This window comes from Ranitomeya imitator, chromosome 10 (genome assembly GCF_032444005.1).
Source record: "Ranitomeya imitator isolate aRanImi1 chromosome 10, aRanImi1.pri, whole genome shotgun sequence".
Taxonomy (NCBI): domain Eukaryota; kingdom Metazoa; phylum Chordata; class Amphibia; order Anura; family Dendrobatidae; genus Ranitomeya; species Ranitomeya imitator.
The window spans coordinates 23,074,601-23,091,399 of record NC_091291.1 but is presented as its reverse complement, the minus strand read 5'-3'; the positions used below and the strand labels follow the sequence as shown (position 1 = coordinate 23,091,399).

At 41.3% G+C, this 16,799-nt stretch overlaps 1 protein-coding gene across 1 annotated transcript in view; it reads left to right on the top strand.

The window, feature by feature from the left end:
- LOC138650910 (free fatty acid receptor 2-like) overlaps nucleotides 1-16,057 on the top strand; it is a 40,470-nt gene extending 24,413 nt beyond the window's left edge. Inside the window, exon 2 of the mRNA XM_069740783.1 lies at nucleotides 14,467-16,057. Coding sequence (XP_069596884.1) covers nucleotides 14,483-15,442 — 960 coding nt within the window. The 5' untranslated portion in view covers nucleotides 14,467-14,482 and the 3' untranslated portion in view covers nucleotides 15,443-16,057. The remainder of the gene's footprint in view (nucleotides 1-14,466) is intronic.
- Nucleotides 16,058-16,799: the final 742 nt, after the last annotated feature.

Sequence of the window (16,799 nt, the reverse complement as noted above, 5' to 3'; positions counted from 1 at the left end):
GCAATGTACTACGTAGCTGGGCAATATACTACATTGCTGGGCAATATACTACGTAGCTGGGCAATATACTACGTCGATGGGCAATATACTACGTGACTGGGCAATATACTACGTGACTGGGCAATATACTACGTGGTTGGGCAATATACTACGTGACTGGGCAATATAGTACGTGGGCTGTGCAATATACTATGTGACTGGGCAATATACTACATGGGCTGTGCAATATACTACGTGGCTGGGCAATATACTACATGGCTGGGCAATATACTACATGACTGGGCAGTATACTACGTAGCTGGGCAATATACTACATGGCTGGGCAATATACTACGTGGCTGGGCAATATACTACGTGACTGGGCAATATACTACGTGACTGGGCAATATACTACGTGACTGGGCAATATACTACGTGGCTGGGCAATATACTACGTGACTGGGCAATATACTGCGTAGCTGGGCAATATACTACATGACTGGGCAATATACTACTTAGCTGGGCAATATACTACATGGCTGGGCAATATACTACGTAGCTGGGCAATATACTACATGACTGGGCAATATACTACTTAGCTGGGCAATATACTACATGGCTGGGCAATATACTACGTAGCTGGGCAATATACTACATGGCTGGGCAATATACTACGTAGCTGGCCAATATACTACGTGACTGGCAAAATACTACATGACTGGGCAATATACTACGTAGCTGGGCAATATACTACATGGCTGGGCAATATACTACGTGACTGTGCAATATACTACATGACTGGGCAATATACTACGTAGCTGGGCAATAAGCTACGTGACTGGGCAATATACTACATGAGTGGGCAATATACTACGTGACTGGGCAATATACTACGTCGCTGGGCAATATGCTGCGTGGACATGCATATTCTAGAATACCCGATGCGTTAGAATCGGGCCACCATCTAGTAGTAGTTATATTCTTGTAAATAGGGGCAGTATTATAGTAGTTATATTCTTGTACATAGGGGCAGTATTATAGTAGTTATATTCTTGTACATAGGGGCAGTATTATAGTAGTTATATTCTTGTACATAGGGGCAGTATTATAGTAATTAAATTCTTGTACATAGGGGGCAGTATTATAGTAGCTATATTCTTATACATAGGGGCAGTATTATAATAGTCATATTCTTGTACATAGGAGCAGTATTATAGTAGTTATATTCTTGTACATAGGAGCAGTATTATAGCAGTTATATTCTTCTACATAGGGGCAGTATTATAGCAATTATATTCTTGTACATAGGAGCAGTATTATAGTAGTTATATTCTTGTACATAGGAGCAGTATTATAGTAGTTATATTCTTGTACATAGGAGCAGTATTATAGTAGTTATATTCTTGTACATAGGGGCAGTATTATAGTAGTTATATTCCTGTATATAGGGGCAGTATTATAATAGTCATATTGTTGTACATAGGGGCAGTATTATAGTAGTTATATTCTTGTACATAGGGGCAGTATTATAGTAGTTATATTCCTGTATATAGGGGCAGTATTATAATAGTCATATTCTTGTACATAGGAGCAGTATTATAGTAGTTATATTCTTGTACATAGGGGCAGTATTATAGTAGTTATATTCTTGTACATAGGGGCAGTATTATAGTAGTTATATTCTTGTACATAGAGGGCAGTATTATTGTACTTATATTCTTGTACATAGGGGCAGTATTATAGTAGTTATATTCTTGTACATAGGAGCAGTATTATAGTAGTTATATTCCTGTACATAGGAGCAGTATTATAGTAGTTATATTCTTGTACATAGGGGCAGTATTATAGTAGTTATATTGTTGTATATATGGGGCAGTATTATAGTAGTTATATTGTTGTATATAGGGGCAGTATTATAGTAGTTATATTCTTGTACATAGGGGCAGTATTATAGTAGTTATATTCTTGTACATAGGGGCAGTATTATAGTAGTTATATTGTTGTACATAGGGGCTGTATTTTAGTAGCTATATTCCTGTACATAAGGGGTAGTATCGTAGTAGCTATATTCCTGTACAGGGGGGACAGTATTATAGTAGTAATGTTTTGGCACAAAGTGAAATCATTTTTTTTTTTTGGGGGGGGAGTGGTGGGTTCTTGCTTAAAGCAGCTTATTGATAGTTTCTTTTTTTCCAAGGTTTTTTTCTTCTGATATAACTACAGATGGATCGGAGATATAATAAGTGTTATAACACTATGTCACCACTGGTAGAAAGGTCCACAATGATCCACAGGAAAAGTTTGATTATTAGTCCCTTTTTCTCCACAGTCGTTTAATGAATGTGTCCCTTTAATTCCCTATAACAGACAGTTTTTCACCACGGCTTCCTGGAATGCTGGCAGGGATCCTCATCTCTTAAAGATTGTTCTTTAATTTCTCATCCAGTTGAAGTTCTCAGGCCCATTTATTCCAAGGTTATGGAGATAAGAAATCTTTATCTCAGTATGAGGCTTGTTCATTAGTATTAAAACCATTTGTCAGAAGTTTGCTATGAATGTGCATGTACAGAATCAGCTGAGACATAACAATTAGATGACATTTCTGAATAATGGTGCAAAATGCAAACAAAAACCTGTAAGTCCTGATAAAAGTCCGGTGATTATAAGTCACAGTATAAAATACAAGATGGAAGAATTCAGTCTTATAGCAGCATGAGTCTGGGCCGTACTGATACCATGTAGTGCAGGGCTTTAGGGGGCTGCTGTATAAGACTAGGGTACTATCATTGGTGTTGCTATGATCAATCCCCATATTAGAAGATGGAGTAGCCACCCACTGCCAATGCAAGATGCCCCCATGATTTTGCATTGTTCTTTTGCACTGTATGTTTCTATTTGCCTTTATATTGTATTTTGGGGTCTCAGCTTTGCTAGAGACAGATGATGACCTGTGAGATTTCTTTATCCAGTCTTCATATGCACTTATGCTCAGTGCACTTCTCTAATGTTAGTTTTAGGGGGTCTATGTCAGTTGCAAAGGGCCATGTCAGTTATAGGGGGCCTGTGTCATTTGCCCCACACCCTGATACGCCCCCAGAAAAAGTTGGTGGCAAAACGCGCGTCGGGGTGAGGTGACTACTCCCAGCTGAAATACTACTGATTCCTCATGTCAAGGTAATATTCACAATATTGCTACAATACACAACAATAGACATTGCATGGTGTAGCCCACAATCCAGATGAAGTCCTCACAAAGTCAATCATGACCATGATAAAAGGAAGAGAGGTAATGGTTAACAGTCTTTTTCCTTGGGATGATTTATAGAAATGTCTCTCAGAAGTGAAAGCAGATGGTGCTGATTCCAAGGATGTATGTTTGTCACGTCAACGCTGCGGACAGGAAGAGAATGCCAGCTGTAAAATAAGATACCGTACCTTTGCTGGATAAGATCATAATAAAGACATGCAGCGAAGCCCATGTTTTCATCCAGCCCCTATGAGTTTAGTGTACCCAGGCAGTAAATCCATTGGATTTCTTTTTGGGGCCAAAATCCTTCCCAAATCCCCACCCCTAGGTCCTAAGTGGACCTGGTCAATTGCTTTAATGTGCAAACCCCTAGAGTTCCAATTGTGGTATCTATTAAGGTGGCGTGGAAGTGTCTTGAGGAGGGCTTTGCCATCTATCGAGTGCACCTTGTCAATATCATGGTTGTGTTCCCTGACTCTGACCTTTAGTTCGCATGTAGGTAATCCGATGTATATCTTGATCTTGCCACATGGACACTCCGTGTAATAAATCACCCCTTTGGATGAACAGTTAAGGTGTTTGTGGATTTTGTAGGTACGGGAGCTCTCAAAATTGTTGACAGTTTTACATTTGGTTGGGTTCAGGCAGTCTTTGCCCACCGGGAAAAAAAAGCTGTTTGATCTAATGTTGTTGCACCTCTTTTCCCTTGAGGATCCGTAATGGCTGTGGGCCAATAGGTCCTTCAGATTACCTTGTCTTTTTAGCCACGAACTGAGGTGAAGGTGGCAAAATCCATGTAGGAATGGGGTCTTTCAACAAGTTTTTCTTAATAATTCCAGTCAACTGTTGCCACTGATTACTAAGGGTTGAAATAAATTGTACCTGCGTGTTGTCATTTGATGCCTCTTTGTGCCGATTGCAGTAGAGTGACTCGTTCCTTGACTTTTGGAGGGCCCTATGGTATCCTTTTCTGATTAACCTCCTGTTGTAACCGCGATCTTCAAATCTTCTGGCCAGATCTTTGATCTGGAAGGCCAAATCATCAGGGCAAATTCTCTTCACTCTGAGGAACTGGTCTATGGGTGTGCCCCTTCATTGTAGATCTGAGATGAGCTGAGTTGGCCATCAGAAGTGAATTTGTAGTCATTGGTTTTCGATAGACGTCAGTGTGTAGAGTGACATCTTTTGATGCTTAAATCAAGATGTTCAGGAATTCCAACTTCCTACTGAATTTAAAGGTAAGTTTTATATTATTTTCATTGGAATTCAGTTTTTGCATCAAGTTCTGCAATTCTCATTCAGTGCCCTCCCAGAAAAACAGTATGTCGTCAATATATCTGATCCAATTATGGACCCTGCCCATTTCCGGAATGTCATCCCCCAAGAAGATATTCCTTTCCCAAAGTTCTAAAAACATGTTTGCGTATGAGGGAGCACAAGAGGCCCCCTTAGCTGTACCTTGTAGCTGGAGGTAGATGTTATGATCAAATATGAAAATGCTATGCTTTAGAAGACACCAAAAAGTAGCCAACACACCATCTTTGCATTTTATTGAAGTGTACAGGGCTTCCACATCTGCGGTTACCAACATCATATTCTTATCGAGGTGGAGCTGGTCAATCCTTTGTAGGGCCTGGTTGGTATCTTTAATAAAAGAGGGAAGAATGGACACAAGAGGCATAAAAAAATGGTCAACAATATCGGAAATCAATTTGCATAATCCTCTAGTCCCCGAGACTATGGGGGATCCAAGGAGTTTTTATGTTCTTTGGGTATAAGATAAAAAGTAGGGCGCTTAGGGTGACTGTCATGGACCTTATCCAGAAGCTTCTTGGATATGATGCCAGCATGGTATGCCTTCTCCAGGATGATTGCTAGTTCGTTCTGGGAGACGGTTACACGCCAGTTTTTGATAGCACTTATTGTCATTCAGTTGTTTGTGTGCTTGTTTTTCATACATGTGTGTTGGCCTTATAACCACCTTCCCACCGGGTTTATATATGACATCATCCCAAGATTTTAACTCTTCCAAGGCTAATCTCTCCTGCCTAGACAAGTTGTGGTGGTTCTTTTGATTGGCTACTAGGGATTCTATTTCCTTGGTTACAAATGTCGTAAAGACTTCCACCGTAGGACAAAGTCCCAATGAAGGGAACTAACTGGATTTGGAAAAAAGATGAGGAGGGATGGTACTGACCTCTGTGGATTCGTTTTCATCCTCTAGAGATTCAAGTGTTCTGAGGGCCTCTTTCTCCTCCTCCGTAGTAAACACAGACTGGATTTCTGGTTTAAAATGTAATTTCTTTACAATGATTTTTCTGGAAAATAGATGGATATCTTTTACCGAGGTACTGGCGTCTAGATGGGAAGACTGGGAAAAGGTTAATCTTCTCTTGAGGACGTTACATTGAATATCAAATAAGGTATGTTCAGATAAATTGATTACGGTACCTTAAATTGCTCTTAGGCTTTTTTTTTCTGGGTCTTTGTGCTTTGTTGAATATATCCGGGAATTTACGACGGCTTCCACTTCTCAAATATGAATCCCTGGGATATTCTGAATCACTGACAGAGATACTGATTTAATTTCCCGAGATACTAGATGTATCTGACCCATCTTTACGTCAAGTACGTGGAAAGGCCATTTTTGGGGGTTGTTGCCAGTGGTATAATATGAGGGTTTCGTCATCTTTCATGTTCCAAAAATATTTCTGACTATTTCTTCTTCCCATTTATTGACATCCCTGTTCAAATCTTTGAACCAGTTATCGAGATGTTCACCAGGCACATCCTTTCGTAACGTCTTTGGTCGAGAGTCCAATTCAGTGTCTCGTTCTCCCAACGAGAGGGCATTTTTATCTATAATGACCTTAATGAGTTTCAGTTCATCTATTGGTCGAAATCTCATCGTCCAGATCAAATGTTGGGTAGAGCTGAACGCGCAATCCTTTGGGGACAATTTTTTTACTTAAATAGTTCTCCAATATAGTCTTATTTCACCAGATTTGAATTTTTCGATGGAGGACATTGTTGTAACGTTGCATCGTTTCTTCGTTACTAGTAGAGGTATCTTGAAAACCGACTTTAAAAAAATCAACGACCTTAGATCGGCAAGTATTTACCTTGGCTTTGAAATCCATTGGGATGGAAAAAAAATCTCTTATCAAAACAGTAAACAAGACTAATTGACCACTAATATCCGTTCATATTGCTAATGGCTCTTCTTAGACTCCTGACAAACATGATTAACTCAAGCCACAGGTATCAAGGATCGAGTTGAGAAGAGATCTATGATAAAATTCTATTTTATTAGTACACACATAATTCAAAAACGGAAGGTTTCCAAGCAGAAATGTCATATAGGGGATGCTTTTAGGTGACCAAAAATTATAATAAGGGGGAAGGTTTGCAAAACATTTTTTAAATAGTACTGTGAGATCATGTTTTTTTCCATACCCTTAAAATACACCAGGTTCAAAGCAATTGACCCAAGCAATAATATAATAAACAACATGTAATATAATGGCCAATGAGGGGTCAGAAAGGAGGTCTCCAGTTAATCCTTGAAATGAGTTAGAAGTAAAAAGGATCTGACAAGGGATGTCAGATTGTATATTTATTCAAATACTAGATGGTGGCCCGATTCTAACGCATCAGGTATTCTAGAATATGTATGTAGTTTATTTATGAAGATTTTAGAATAATACATTGGACACACAGGATTCGGCCGACCACGACCAATTAGGGAAGCGTGGTTCAAATCCCGCACCAATTCGCGGCCGGACTGCGCCTGTCGCTGATTGTTCGCGGCCGGCCATGTAGTATATAGCACAGCCACGTAGTATATAGCACAGTCACGTAGTATATAGCACAGCCCATGGAGTATATAGCACAGCCCACGGAGTATATAGCACAGCCCATGGACTATATAGCACAGCCCATGGACTATATAGCACAGCCCACGGAGTATATAGCACAGCCACGTAGTATATAGCACAGCCCACGGAGTATATAGCACAGCCCACGGAGTATATAGCACAGCCCACGGAGTATATAGCACAGCCCACGGAGTATATAACACAGCCCACGGAGTATATAACACAGCCCACGGAGTATATAGCACAGCCGACGGAGTATATAGCACAGCCCACAGAGTATATAACACAGCCCACGGAGTATATAGCACAACCCATGGAGTATATTGCACAGCCCGCTTAGTATATTGCACACCCCCTTAGTATATTGCACAGCCCACGTAGTATATTGCACAGCCCGCGCAGTACCACGCACGTAGTATATAACACAGGCCACGTAGTGTATAACACAGGCCATGTAGTGTATAACAAAGGCCACGTAGTGTATAGTACAGCCCACGCAGTATAATGCACAGCCCGCATAGTACATTGCACAGCCCGCATACTATATTGCACAGCCTATGAAGTACATTGCACAGCCCACGCAGTATATTGCACAGCCCGCGCAGTACATTGCACAGTCCGCATACTATATTGCACAGCCCGCGTACTATATTGCACAGCCCGTGTACCATATTGCACAGCCCGCGCACTATATTGCACAGCCCGTGCAGTACCACGCACGCAGTATATAACACAGGCCACGTAGTGTATAACACATGCCACGTAGTGCATAGTACAGCCCATGCAGTATATTGCACAGCCCGCGTAGTACATTGCACAGCCCGTGTACTATATTGCACAGTCCGCGTACTATATTGCACAGCCCGCGTACTATATTGCACAGCTCGCGTACTATATTGCACAGCTCGCGTACTATATTGCACAGCCTGCGTACCATATTGCACAGCCCATGAAGTACATTGCACAGCCCGCCTAGTACATTGCACAGCCCGCGTACTATATTGCACAGCCCACGAAGTACATTGCGCAGCCCGTGCAGTACATTGCAGAGCGTATATTGCACAGCCCACGTAGTATATAGCACAGCCCGCGTAATATATTGCCCACGTAGTACATTTCACAACGTATATTGCACAGCCCACGTAGTATATTGCCCAGTCACTTAGTATATTGCCCAGTCACTTAGTATATTGCCCAGTCACGTAGTATTTTGCCCAGCCACGTAGTATATTGCCCAGTTACGTAGTATATTGCCCAACCACGTAGTATATTGCCCAGCCACATAGTAGTATATAACACAGCCCACATAAGATATTGCACAGCCCACGCAGTATATAGCAATGTGGGCATCATATCCCTGTTAAAAAAAAAAATTAAAATAAAAAATAGTTATATACTCACCCTCCATTGGCCCCCGGATCAAAGCGGTTACCGACGCTCCTCGCGCACTCCGGTCTGAAGAGTGCATTGCAGTCTCGCGAGATGATGACGTAGCAGTCTCGCGAGACCGCTACGTCATCATCTCGCGAGACCGCAATGCATGGAGCGGTCACCGGGGCGTCGTGAAGAGCGGGATTGATCCGGGGGGCCGACGGACGATGAGCAAATAACTATTTTTGATTTTTTTAAATTATTTTTAACATTAGATCTTTTTACTATGGATGCTGCATAGGCAGCGTCAATAGTAAAAAATTGGTCACATAGGGTTAATAGCAGCGTTAACGGAGTGTGTTACACCGCGGTCAATGCTGCCATTAACCCTGTGTGAGCGCTGACCGGAGGGGAGTATGGAGCAGGCACTGATAACGGGGAGGAAGGAGCGGCCATGTTGCCGCCGGACTGTGCCCGTCGCTGATTGGTCGTGGCAAATCAGCGACTTGACCATCTTTATTTTTAATTGCATGATATTTATGTAGAGCCAGCTTACGAGCAAATAGATTTAGGTCCTTTTTTGAAATAAAAGGATCAAAACTCGAAATTGGAGCAAAAGATGAGCACTTCTTAAGGAATGAAAGATGTGCATCACTCAAAGTTTAGGATGATAGGTTAAATATCTGCAAATTATTACCCATCAAATTCATATTGTCCTCTACGATGGGTTCAGACCCCCTAAAAAAGAGATTCCTTGTCTCAAACTGCTCGTAGTTGGTAGCAAGGATGTTGACATCACTGGAGTCACGGGTATGGTTGGTACAAAAAGCTGCATGGACTGACACGATAGGTAGTCAGCAGGTATTCACTAAATTAACAAACATCGATTGTTCAATTAACCTGCACATTTGTCCCTCAAGGATAGCAGAACAAAAAGCTGCATGGACTGATACAATAGATAGACAGCGGGTATTAACCAAATTAACAAACATTGATTGTTCAATTATCCTGCAAAATTGTCCCTTAAGGATAGCAGAACAATAAGCTGCAAGGACTGAAAGAATAGATAGTCGGTAACCATTCAACAAAACAACAAACATCAATTCAATCTGCAACAAAAGCCAATGTTCATGCTCATGTCCCTGAGCCTATTTAATAATTTGTCTGGCATAATTAAGAATAAACACGGTGTCAACATACCCTCATTTCTAGGGTCAATGGTTTGTGATATTGCAGGATAAACATTCTAAAATGTTGGAGCTGTAGTTAAAGGGTTTGTCCAGCCATGGATGTCATATTCATCTTATCAATCACTGGAGATTCCATTTCTGAGGCTCTCTGGTCCCTCATTAGCTGATCATGTGCCATCTACACTTGTGCCCACTGCAGCCAATCACTGACTAAAGCAGGTTATGGCTGCAACAGTCACTTTGAGTGGACATCACATGATCTGCTGTAGAAAAGTCCAGAGACTATCAGGAGCCTCTAGGAGGGTTCAAATACTTTGAACCACTCCTATTTATTAATATTCTTTCCATATTATGGTCGGGAAGACTCGACTTCTGGGAAACTTGAGTTTTCTCTCTTCTCTCTATATAAATCACTTTGGACTTGGATTTGCTGATCTCAAGTGTCCACAGAAATGTCAACATAGATCATCTTCCGTCAGAGAGATGGAAGCTCAACGGCCTCATTTCCTCTTTTTAATGGGCCTCGCTTCGATTTGTCATTTTCGGGTCATCTGTTTCCTCTTCTTTGCCATTTCATCCTCTTCCATGATCCCATCATTTAAAGCAAATTGCTATCCCTTATGCTATGTACTATACAGATGTATCAGAGCTTAGCACTAGTGCAGACCTGACACTTCTCACAGCTGAGGGTTTGTTACACTTGTATCCAGTGTTTTCCAATTATCTACATCATAAGTTTCTCTCTAATCGAGAGTTTGCAACAATGTATCAGCTGTTGTGCGGGTCCAAAACGTGCTTGCGTCTACTATCGCATCTCTTGGAGGATGTTTCTGTATTAATTTACGTCACTTCTTGGGCGTAAATTATGATGAATTTGTCAGGTGTGCATGGTCACATCCCCCACCCTCACTTTTCAAAAAGTTTGAAAAGTTGTCCAAACTTTTGCTTAAAGTATGAGTTTGACATTTCAATCAGTCCCCAAAGTCCGAAAAGTTTCAGAACTTTTTTTTTAACGATAAGTTTTATTAGTTTAAGATTGGATTCCGCTCCTCCTCCCTGAAAAAGCAGAAAACAGGGGCGCCAACTAAATACACTAAAGGGCAACCATTGGGGTAATGTAGACAGATACAATCCCATCGATCAAGGGTCCTGAGAACAAAGAATGGAACAGAGGAAGAAACTTTTCCACTGAGATCTTTCGATGACTCTCCGGGGACTCCATCATGTTTGCACACATCCATTGTGAGGTTTCCGGAAGACTATGAGTACAGCTGGGACCAGGATCGCTATGAAGGCGCAGTACGACATACACTCATACAGGGTCAGATCCTGCTCTGCTTCACTGTGAAAACCCAAAATTAGCTGCCCAAACCTTCACTTTTTAATCCGTTTTTTTTAACTTTTTTAACTCTTTCCTTGCTTCAATGGTCTCCATGGGATACTAGAAGCTGTACCACTTTGATCGCCTCTGCTACACAAAGGCGATAATTAGATCGCCTGTGTGTAGCAGAAATGCTCATTACAATAGCAATCTGGCTATGACAATTATAGAGGTCTGCGGCACATCTCTGGTTGTATATCCACGCGTTTCGCAATGCTTCTTCGGGAAACGCGCGTCGGGGCAGAGGGACGCCGAGGTATTTCCCCATGTGGCTGACCCCAAGGTATATTATTTGATATCATTATATATATGCCATTTAATGAAAGTGGACTGTTTGCCATATCACTAGGAGGACAAGTGTTAAGCTACTCATTTATTGCTATGATATTGTGAGCGTATTTTGGCAGACATGCATCCCCTTTCACAATAATTATGCATGGATTTATCAGGCATGTAGGTTATATATTATTGGCATTCTATATTTACATATGCATTTAGTGTCAGCCCAGTGTTTTGGATAAACCTATGGCAGAATTGTCCCTTTTTGTGGTTCCAGTACCCTTCTTGTAAAAGTAGATACATGTTGTTTTTATGAAGATTTTTCTAATAAAATATTGGTTTTATATGAGTACCATGGTCGAGGTCATTCTATTCTTTGATCACGCCCAATGTGAGATACACCTCTGGTTAACATACCAACCCATCGGTGACCCGAAATCATGTGACGGGGTCACTAAAGGGTGGGATTAGTGACGCGCTTCCGGTAAGTGCGAGATAAATGCCGCTGTCAGAAATTACTTAACAGCCACGGGTGGATCACGATTCCACCCGCGGCTGTTGCAGGCACATATCAGCTATATATATCAGTTGTCATGCGCCCGGAAAGGTGCTGACTCCAGGGGGAAGTCCAATATTGGCGTACTATTATGTCAGAAAGGGGTTAAAGGGTATATCCACCTTTTGAAATTTTTTTTACTTAAACGCCATGTATTTGGGGGATAAAAAAAAATTGCTATAGCGTTTCATTAAAGATTTTGCACAAATTTGTCTTTTGCAGTCTCTTTTTTTTTCTGCAGATGTGGTCTGTGGTCATGAATGAGTTGAGAAGAGCTCAGAAAAAGACAGATAAAAGAGTTAAAAACTCTCCCATCAGGCAGAGCGCTGACTGACTGATTCTCAGTTGACTCATTCTGCAGCCAGCAATAGGGAGAGGAAGATAGAATCTAAAAATGGCCAAAAAAAGAAAAATGGTGCAACATTTTTTAATGAAACCCAATTGCAAAATTAATTTTTAGACCTTGATTACATGCATAAGTAGCAAAAAAATTTACTTTTTTAAGCTTAAATCTCCAATATTAATGCTGATCAGTGTATATATGTATATCCACCTGCTAGGAGATGAAACAATGTATCGGCGGGCTGGCGATGACTGATGTCTGTGTTTGACTCTGATATTCCCCTGGCACCATGGCAGCACGATCATTACAGCACTTAAGCAAATCAAATCAGCGGAACACTCGGGATGTCGGGTTCTCTTACATGAGACGGAATGTTTACAGCAGACGATTTGATACTTTGTAACTATCACTGTTATTATTACTTCTGTCGTTAGTCTTGTATGAAGCATCGGAAGTCCAGATCTGATTATATGGTGTCACCGCCATGTTTGATGACTGATGAGTGGGGGAATAAATTACTTTTTTAAAATTCTGAAATAATCTTCATTTGCATAATGTTATCGACATAAAGGATATTTATTGATCATAGTGGATCTATCCCAAAATTACTCATTTCTAACTGATTTTTGTTAAACAGAATTTGACACTTCTATAAATATGTAATTTATTTTTACCTGATATAAAAGCCGCCATTCTTCTGAATCCGGCGATGTTTTTCTTTTGTTCCTGCGCCTCTCCATTCCTGAGATATGACCTCTTCTTCCCTATATATAAATCTAATCTTTCTGACCAATAGGGTGTGGTCATCCATGGTTCCTTGTGGGCGTCTCCTTGAGGACCACGCCCATTTATATACAAGGAAGAAAAGGCAATATCTCAGGAATGGAGAGGCGTAGGAAGAAAAGAAAAACAACGTTGGATTCAGGAAAACAATGGCATTCACACCAAATAAAAATATATATATTTCATATGTTTGAGAAGTAAAATGACCTCTGTAATAATATGGGTGGAGCATAACACTATTTTTCCTCTGGTGAGAAAATCTGTGTCATAGAAAGGACAGCTGAGAATTGCTAAAATGTAGAAATCTTACAGTAACTGGGAAACAGGGAGAGCAAACATATAAATGTGCAGGTAGAGATGCTAGAAAAAGTTCCTTTTTTTGATCACACATTGGTTTTCGCAAAGTTTTTGGAGCAGAAACTGAGCAAAAACTCTCCAGATCAGTAACAGCAAAATGTATGAGATTGACACACATTACCTCTATCCATACAGTGTATTGGGCACAGGTCAGTACTGTCGCCATATTTGTAAAAATAAAGGTATGGATCTATTGGAAGGATGTAAGGGTAGATTCAACGTGGTCAATGCAACCATCCATGGTCTAAAGTCAATGCAACCATCCATAGTCTAAAGTCATCGCAACAATCCATGGTCTAAAGTCATCGCAACCATCCATAGTCTAAAGTCAATGCAACCATCCATAGTCTAAAGTCATCGCAATCATCCATGGTCTAAAGTCAATGCAACCATCCATAGTCTAGAGTCCAGTATTGAATCGTTGGCTAACTACATCATTCTAGTTTCCTCCTCCACTCGAGTGGTTTCCCTGTGAACAGGATTTGTTTAGTCTAAGGAAGGAAACCATAAAATCCTAAAATAGGTTTTGCAGAGATCTCATTCACATGTTATCACTTTTATATCAATAAGGAACTTGTGCTTTGAGCAATTATACATCAAGTTCTTCTGGCCGAGAACAGGAAGGCCGCCACTTGTTCACCCAACTTGTAGGACAGTCCTGCACAATTCTTGGTCTAGTTCTTTTTTTTCCTCAAATATAACGGTGCCATACTACTAGTTCTAACCATCGAAAGTGTATTGAAGTGTCTTAACTTTTCTGTACTTAAGATGTTGGGGAAAGAAAAGTATAAGGCATGTTGTATTCTCTTCTCTCCATTGAGAACATATCAATGCTTGGCTAAGCCAAGAAGACATGTGTATGGAGGATCGGGAGAAATCACATCCAGCCCAATGAGTGTTGAGCCAACAGATATCTAAGGTGAAAAGTCATCTAGAGTGTAGACCACCAATGGATAACCAGGAGGTGTCCTTGGAATCACTGCCAAACATTAGGGGTATAGTCACCTATAGCTTTGATCTTCGTAATGACTTTTATTGATCCTTGTAGATCTGTTCCTTTCTGAAAATCGCTCATTAATTCTTCTCTATTTTCACTTCCTAGAGATTATGAAGTCACCATGGCGCCAGCAGCAGAAGAAAGATACTTGTACTTGGCGATATACGTTATAACGATCGCCACGGGATTTCCTGCCAACCTCCTTGCCCTTCACGCATTCATTAGGAAGCTACGCATCAACGCCACCCCCAACGCCGTTCTGCTTTTCAACTTGACTATATCTGACCTATCGTTCCTGACATTCCTCCCGTTCAAAGTTACGGAGGTCTTCCAAGGTCAATGGTCAATGCCATCGTTCCTCTGTCCACTCAGTGGTCTCTTCTACTTCAGCACCATCTACTCCAGCACGTTGTTCCTCACCGCGGTCAGCGTGGAGAGGTACCTCGGAGTGGCCTTCCCTCTCAAGTACAAACTCTACCGTAAGCCAAGTTACGCTGTAGCAATTAGCGGCTTCCTATGGGTCTGCTCATTTGCCCATTGTAGCATTGTCTATGTGACCGAGTACCACCAAGCTTCCAACATCAGTAGTGATCGGTTTGTTTGCTATGATAACTTCACCGAGAAGCAGTTGGAAGTTCTTCTACCATTTCGTCTAGAGCTGAGTCTCCTCCTGTTCTGCCTCCCCTTCTTTATAACCTGTTTCTGCTATGGAAGCTTCATCAGGATCCTCATATCTTCTCCGCACATCCACAAGGACAAGAAGCAGAGAGCTATTGGCTTGGTACTTACCACGCTCTGTGTTTTTGCAATATGTTTTGCCCCTTACAACGTCTCTCATTTGGTTGGATTTGTAAAGAAGGAGAATTTAAAGTGGAGGGAAAAGGCTTTACTCTTAAGTACGTTCAACGCGAGTCTAGACCCGGTCATCTTCTACTTCTCCTCCACCGCCGTCCAGCACTCTTGCAAACGCTGCTTGATGAGGTTACACGTTTGCCATCCCAGTCCAGCTCTACATAGAATAATGGACAAGCAAAGCATAAAACTGGGTCCTGCACAGGCTTCAGACAGCTTTAAGGACTGACGTTGTTGTCTTATTTGAGTTGCACATTCCATTATTGTTGTGTCGTAGTGTTGACCTTCGGGGAGGAACATTTTGGTAAAGGCGTGATGTTTACATTGGGTTTTGCCATGGGTGTCCATAGAGGAGATGGAATCTGCTAATAACACATGTCCTATCCTGTAACAGGAGGACCTGGACCATATTTTCATCTATCAATTGATCCCCACTCCATCAAGGTGACCAAAAAGGAAGAGAGATGGAGATGGTGTCAACATGAGTTGGTCTTCATCGAAGCCACATGAGATGCCGCTATTATTATTATCCTTGGACTTTCCTAAGACCTTTAGGCTAGGGCTGCCTGGCAAATTGTAGACCTGCTACTATTTTGTAACTACTGAGCGTAAATATGGTCACATTGTGAGCAGCACATTGCTACTTCTACCACCAAACTTTGGCAGAAAGCTTCCATGTTTTCAGTATGACCATATTCACATATTGCGTGGCCAAAGTCACCAGGTAGCCCCACCATTTATCTACCTTACACCATAGCACAGTCTTCTTTTATGTCAACAATGATCTGGTTGAGGGAATGAATAAATGTTTAATCGGAGAAGATCAGACTGATACAATTTGTATTCTATAGTAACATAGTTAGTAAGGCCGAAAAAAGACATTTGTCCATCCAGTTCAGCCTATATTCCATCATAATAAATCCCCAGATCTACGTCCTTCTACAGAACCTAATTGTATGATACAATATTGTTCTGCTCCAGGAAGACATCCAGGCCTCTCTTGAACCCCTCGACTGAGTTCGCCATCACCACCTCCTCAGGCAAGCAATTCCAGATTCTCACTGCCCTAACAGTAAAGAATCCTCTTCTATGTTGGTGGAAAAACCTTCTCTCCTCCAGACGCAAAGAATGCCCCCTTGTGCCCGTCACCTTCCTTGGTATAAACAGATCCTCAGCGAGATATTTGTATTGTCCCCTTATATACTTATACATGGTTATTAGATCGCCCCTCAGTCGTCTTTTTTCTAGACTAAATAATCCTAATTTCGCTAATCTATCTGGGTATTGTAGTTCTCCCATCCCCTTTATTAATTTTGTTGCCCTCCTTTGTACTCTCTCTAGTTCCATTATATCCTTCCTGAGCACCGGTGCCCAAAACTGGACACAGTACTCCATGTGCGGTCTAACTAGGGATTTGTACAGAGGCAGTATAATGCTCTCATCATGTGTATCCAGTATACACTATACAATCTAAAATTCCCAAATCGGGTCATAGTTTTGGCAATTGGCTAGACCACGGTACCAGAACCCATGATACTGTATATTCCATTACCATATCTGGGAGATTTGTTCCACTGTGAGATTAT